Raw genomic sequence first — 6,383 nt, 5'->3', positions numbered from 1 at the left:
CGGAATGTTTATTTATGTTGTGGAACGTTTATTATGTTGTGGAACGTTTGTTTACAATGCGGAATGTTTATTTATGTTGTGGAACGTTTATTATGTTGTGGAACGTTTGTTTACAATGCGGAATGTTTATTTATGTTGTGGAACGTTTATTATGTTGTGGAACGTTTGTGTATTTTATCAAGAGCTTCTGTATCTAATTGAACGCTTGTTGACATTCTTTTGTTTTGTTTATACTCGTCTGTTTATCACGTGTTGGTGATGTATTTGAACAGTATTACCAACACTCTCTCGACACACAATATCAGGGCCTCAGTGTTACCAACAGGTGTCATCTAGAATACCTTAAACCTTAATTTTTAGGTACCCTGAAATGCTGACTTAGGTACACCTTAAGAACATGATTACCTCACCTAAAAAACATAGTTGTTGTTTTGATTTTTTTTTCATCTATGATTCTGATATTTTTTACTAATATTTTTCACTCTAATATTTTTCACTCTAATATTCTTCACTCGGATATTTTTCACCCTGACATATTTCACTCTGACATTTTTCATCTTTTGATCGAGAGTTTATGTAATTAGATCACACTTACTGATCATGATTTATGCCCATTAAGTCATGTCACGTTACATCTGGGTTTATCTTTACTCTTCAGATCGCTATGTGACGCTTCATGTGGAGGCTGAGGTGGTCAGAGCGGGAGAAGGCTCGTTCACACAGCCGACACTGGAAGGGTCTGTCACCTGTGTGCTTCCTGTAGTGCCTCGTGAGCTCGTCTGATCGTGCAAACTTCCAGCCACAACCCTTCCAGGAGCACAGGTAAGGCTTCTCCCCCGTGTGTGTCCTCAGGTGAGCTTTTAAATGAGAGGATTTGATGTAGGTTTTGGTACAGCCTTCATATGGACAGCTGTGTATGGTGACTTTCCTCTTGGCCCGTCGCCTGCGTGGTTTGGGTGGCGGTGGGGGCGGCTCACTGAGGGGCATGGAGAGGGGCGGCATGGGTGTGCTGTACTGGTAGCTACTGACACTCATCTGGTTACTCGGAATACCCCAGGACGGCGGCGCCCCTGAGCTGTACATGGAGTAAGAGGGAGTGTAGTAGGAGGGGCTGTAGTCCGTCACGTAGGATGTTGATGTGTACTGAGACGGGGTGGACGCCACTGGACAGTCCTTACAGGAGTAGACAGATCCGTCCACTGCCCAGTTGACAACACTCCCGCCACTCATGTCCGGTTGTGGCTCGTACCGTCCCTCAGGTTTGATGGGCACCGTCGTGTAGGTCCCGTACTTGGGGTCCGTACACTGGAACTTGGGGTCTAAAGTGGCGTACTTGGGATCGGGAACTAGGAAGTCAGACTCCGGTATCGTGTACTTGGGGTCGTGGGAGGTCGTGGTGGTGTACTTGAGATCTTGTACCGGGTACTTAGGGTCAGCCGACACGAATTTAGGGTCAACACACTGGTACTTGGGGTCCTGTAGGGTGAACTTGGTGTCCGTACACTGGTACTTGGGGTCCGGCGCCTGGTACTTCTGGTCTAAACACTGGTACTTGGGGTCGAGGTACTGGTGGTAGCTGGACGCCTGGACAGGAGGTACCGCAGTGGACGCCGTGACTGTGCTGGAGGGGCAGGCGACGGAGGCAACCACGGTGACGGGGGAGGGCAGCGGGGGGCTGGTGGGCACGACCTGGGGGGCCTCAGTCAGTCTGGGCGGCTGGTCAGGCTGCTGTGACGGAGGTGCTGAAGTAGGCGGGGGAGGAGGAGGCGGCGGCGGCTGTGTGGCCTGTGGCTGTGAGGGAGACGCTGCCTGCTGGGGGGCCTTATCCTTAACATCATACCCCGCCACGAAGGCTGGGTGCTGTGACTGCTGTTGTTGTTGAGGCGGCGGCTGCTGTTGCTGCGGCAGTGTGGGGGACTGTAGAGGAGGAGGCTGTGGCGTGGGGGGGTTACTGAGGGAGGTGGCCGCTGACGAAGACAACACAGAACCCGGAGAACCTTTGGGTAATGCCTTAGGTTTGTGTTCCTCATGAAGGCGTGGGGGCGGAGGGGAGGTTACCAGGTGGTGGGTGGGCGTGGGCGTAAAGGTGTGGGTGTACTGGTAGGTGGCGTGGGGTGGGGGTGCTCCCAGGGGCCCGGCCACAGGACTACCCTCCGTCATCAACAGCGTTTCAATATCCTGCCACATCTGTAACAACAAGATAACAACAACATTAACACACAAGAGAAGCTAATAACACAATATATTATACATACAACAACTCTAACCATTCCTAACTGCCAATCCCTCTCTCATTCTATCATTTCTCCCTACTTCCCTTCCTCCCTCCCTCCCATATTCTCTCCTTCCTTCCCTCTCTTCCTTCTTTACCTTTCCATCTCCCCCACATCACATCGAGAGCTTTGTTGGTTTCTTGTTTTTGTTTCTTGTTCCCGACAGGTAGAGGATAACAACGACAGGACGTGAACCCCGCCCCTTCCGGTCGACCCTCTGCCAGATTTTTACCTACCTTGTGCTAGTGACTCTCTCTCTCTCTCTCTCTCTCTCTCTCACACACAGAGGAAGACCAAGAGAGACACGCCTCTGATCCGCTAGTAGTCAGCCAGGCATGTCACCGCTTGACTGTGTGGTGGTGGTGATAATAGTGGTGTAATAGCGGTGGTTGTGGTAGTATGGGGTGGTAGTAATGGTGGTGGTGGTGGTGGTGGTATTTGTGGTTGTGGTAGTGGTGGTAGTAATAGTGGTGGTAGTTGTGGTTGTGATGGTGGTAGTTGTAATAGTGGTGGTGGTAGTAGTGGTGGTAGTGGTAATAGTCGTAGTTGTGGTAGTAACAATAAGCTAGTAATACACACACATACACACACAAACACACACACACACACACACACACACACACACACACACACATCAACAGCCTCTGAGAATACGAGAAATATGTGGGGGTCGACCCGGGGAACATTAGGCTGAGGGTCGAGTATGTGGCCGCTGTGCCGTGGGTGTGTGTGGGTGGTCGCTCTGCCCACTCACCTGAGATAATGGCGAGGAGGGTAAGAGGGGGGCTAGGAGAGGGGATAGGAGGGAGAGAAGTTGAGGTTAGGAAGGAGGGTAGGGAGGGTAGGCTAGGAGGTAAGGAGGGAGAGAAGGAGGGAAGAAAGGAGGGTAGTTTGAAAAGGTGGAATGGAGGGGAAAAAGAGGAGAGAGTTAATACTATTGTCGATGTAAGGACGAGGAGGAGGGGGGAGGAGGGTGAAGGGAGGGGGGAGGAGGAGGAGGTAGTGGGAGGAACTGGAAAAGACAGATTGGGGAAGGAAGATAAAGCTTTTCCAGGAGGATGAGGACGAAGAGTAATTCCCTCTGTCAGGAGAGTCGGGGTGACGTGGAGGACGGAGGAGGAGGAAGAGGAAGGCGAGGAGGAGAAGAAGAGAATGAGGAGAAGGAGGAGGAGGAGGGGGAAGACAAGGAGGAGCGGAGAGAGGCGCGCGGAAGTCGTGACTCGTGAGGGAGGGAGTGAGTGTGTGGGAAGGATGACTCGTGTGTGTGGTCGCTGGCACGTGCCGAGTCCCTGAGGCAGCAAGGCGCGTGGCGAGGAAGGAGGGAGGGAGGTGTGGCGAGGGAGGAGGGAGGGAGGTGTGGCGTGTGGCGAGGAAGGAGGGAGAGAGGTATGACGTGTGGCGAGGAAGGAGCGTGAGTGAGGGAGGTATTCATCCAGACAGAAGTTCCCACCAACGACCTTGTCACATTGTCCTCAGGAGTCAAACACGTCTACCACTAAACCTCACAGTGCTTCCTCTACTCACCCCTCATACCCCTCACCCCCATACACCCCCCCTCTTTACATACACCCCTCTGCCACCCCCTCACCCCCATGCCCCTCACCCCCCTCCATACACCCCCCTCACCCCTCCATACACCCCCCTCACCCCTCCATACACCCCTCACCCCTCCATACCTCCCACACCCTCCATACACCCCCTCCACCCCTCCACACCTCCCTCACCCCTCCATACACCCCTTCACCCCCCTCCTTTCCCCCTCACCCCTCCATACCCCTCACCCCTCCACCCACACCCCCTCACCCCTCCCATACACCTCCCCTCACCCCTCCCATACCCCTCACCCCCTCCACTTCCCACCTCCCCTCACCCCTCCCATACACCCCTCACCTCCTTACCCCCTCACCCCCTCCACCACACCCCCCTCACCCTCCATACACCCCCTCACCTCCATACACCACCTCACCCCTCCTTACACCTCCCCCTCACCTCCATACCACCTCCCCTCACCCCTCCACCCATACACCCCTCACCCCTCCATGCCCCTCACCCTCCCACACCCCCTCCCCACCCCTCATACACCTCCCACACCCCTCCATACCCCCCTCACCCCTCCATACCCCCCTCTTTCCCTCCATACACCCCCTCACCCCTCCCTCCCACCCCTCACCCCTCCACCCACACCCCCCTCCCCACCCCTCCACCCACACCTCCCTCACCCCTCCCACCTCCCCTCCACCCCCTCCACTTACCCACCCCTCCCCTCCATACACCTCCCTCACCCCTCCATACACCTCCCTCACCCCTCCATACACCCCCTCACCCCTCCCACCTCTTTTATCACTTCTTAAACTTATTAGTATCCTCTGTTTTCTTATTTATTTATTATTAGTTTAGTTTGTATAATAATTCCTTACGTTGTTTTAGATGTCTTGTCGTCTTGTTTTTATTCATTGTTTTGTCGTTTTATTCCCACACATCTTTATCCCTTTTGCATCTTTCTTGTTTGTATTTTTAATGGTGTTTTTTATCGTCTGTTCTGCCATACGAACATTCATTTGGTCTTTGATATCCCCTCCACTGACTTGGCTGTTTACATATTATCTCTTTCTTCAATTAAAATATCCATCTTGTTATATTTTGGGGGTATTAAATCGGTTATATATATCGTCGTATCCCCTTCGTTATGGCGTTCGAGTTTGCATTCAGAAATATATTAATTATTCTATATTTATATTTTATTTATATATTTTTAATTATTATAAAATCCTAATATTTTTATTATTATTTTGTCTTTTATCAAATAGTTTTATAGACAGTTTCTTGGTAAATAAAGAAGAGTTAAACCTTTCTTGAATGGGCTCAGAAGACCTCCCACCTCAGAGAAGAAACTAGGGATCTTTGGTGTAAACGTCTTCAATATAAACTAACTTTTTGGCGGGAAATTCTTAAAAAAAATCAATTTATATACACCCTTCCTTCTCTTCTATATAAACTAGTCCTTGGAGAACAGATACACATACAAACTACATTCAGAATACTTTTTTTCCCCACGAATAAATATACTTTGGATTACTACTTTCACCGCGTTGAAATCTCCAATAACTTTTCTGTACCTTTACCTGGATGTCCTCACCTGTCACAAACTTTCCCATATCTTTGTCTATTATTCATAACAAAACAACTTTCAGGCAACTTTTTATTAACTTTGCAGAGTACTTTTGTTGTCGTTAATCTTGTTGAAATGTATTGTTACTCTCTGAGGTGTTTCTTGTACTCAGCTGTTTTTAACCCTTTGAGTACGATGAATTAACCCACTTGATTACGAGATGAAACAACTTGAGTACGATGATTTTAATCCCTTGAGTATGAGATGAAAATCCTTGAGTACGATGAGTTAACCCTTTGATTACGATGAGTTAACCCTTTGATTACTATGCTTAACCCTTTGAGTACGATCACATTAACCTTCTTTAGTACGTTGACTTAATTAACCCCTTAAGCTACCACTATCACCACCACCACCACTACCACCACCATAATAATAATCACTACCACCACTACCACAACAACCACTACCACCACCACTCCCACCACCACAATAATAATCACCACTACCACAATAACCACTACTACCACCATTACCACCACGGTGTCAAAAGCCAGAGAGAGAGGTTGTCTGAAACACTTAAAATATGAGAGTTAAACAGGAAGTTATTTGTACAGTAAATGACACACAGGATCCCTTTAATTACGGTGTTTACTTAACCACACTACACCACATACCACACTACACCACATACCACACTACACCACATACCACACTACACCACATACCACACTACACCACATACCACACTAAACCACATACCACACTACACCACATACCACACTACACCACATACACACATATACACTATCTATCTATTAAGCAAACTATCCATCCATCTTTCCATCCAACCATCTGTCTATCTGTCTGTCCGTCTGTCTGTCTGTCAATACAAATCTTTTATCCAATTGTCCCAGAGATTTCGAGTTTAAACCCCCAGAGTGTTAACGAGACAATAGACCCTGAAGGCTGGCCAACAATGGGGGCATCAGTCAGCCTCA

The 6,383-nt window shown here is 49.3% G+C and overlaps 1 protein-coding gene across 1 annotated transcript in view; it reads right to left on the bottom strand.

The window, feature by feature from the left end:
* Window positions 1–483: 483 nt before the first annotated feature.
* LOC121872463 (Krueppel-like factor 5) overlaps window positions 484–6,383 on the bottom strand; it is a 19,997-nt gene continuing 14,097 nt past the window's right edge. The window contains exon 2 of the mRNA XM_042375248.1: window positions 484–2,187. Coding sequence (XP_042231182.1) covers window positions 655–2,187 — 1,533 coding nt within the window. The 3' untranslated portion in view covers window positions 484–654. The remainder of the gene's footprint in view (window positions 2,188–6,383) is intronic.

Source organism: Homarus americanus, unplaced genomic scaffold, assembly GCF_018991925.1.
Source record: "Homarus americanus isolate GMGI-L3 unplaced genomic scaffold, GMGI_Hamer_2.0 scaffold55640, whole genome shotgun sequence".
Taxonomy (NCBI): domain Eukaryota; kingdom Metazoa; phylum Arthropoda; class Malacostraca; order Decapoda; family Nephropidae; genus Homarus; species Homarus americanus.
Note: the sequence above shows the minus strand (reverse complement) of the source record. Positions and strands in the feature narration are given on the sequence as shown.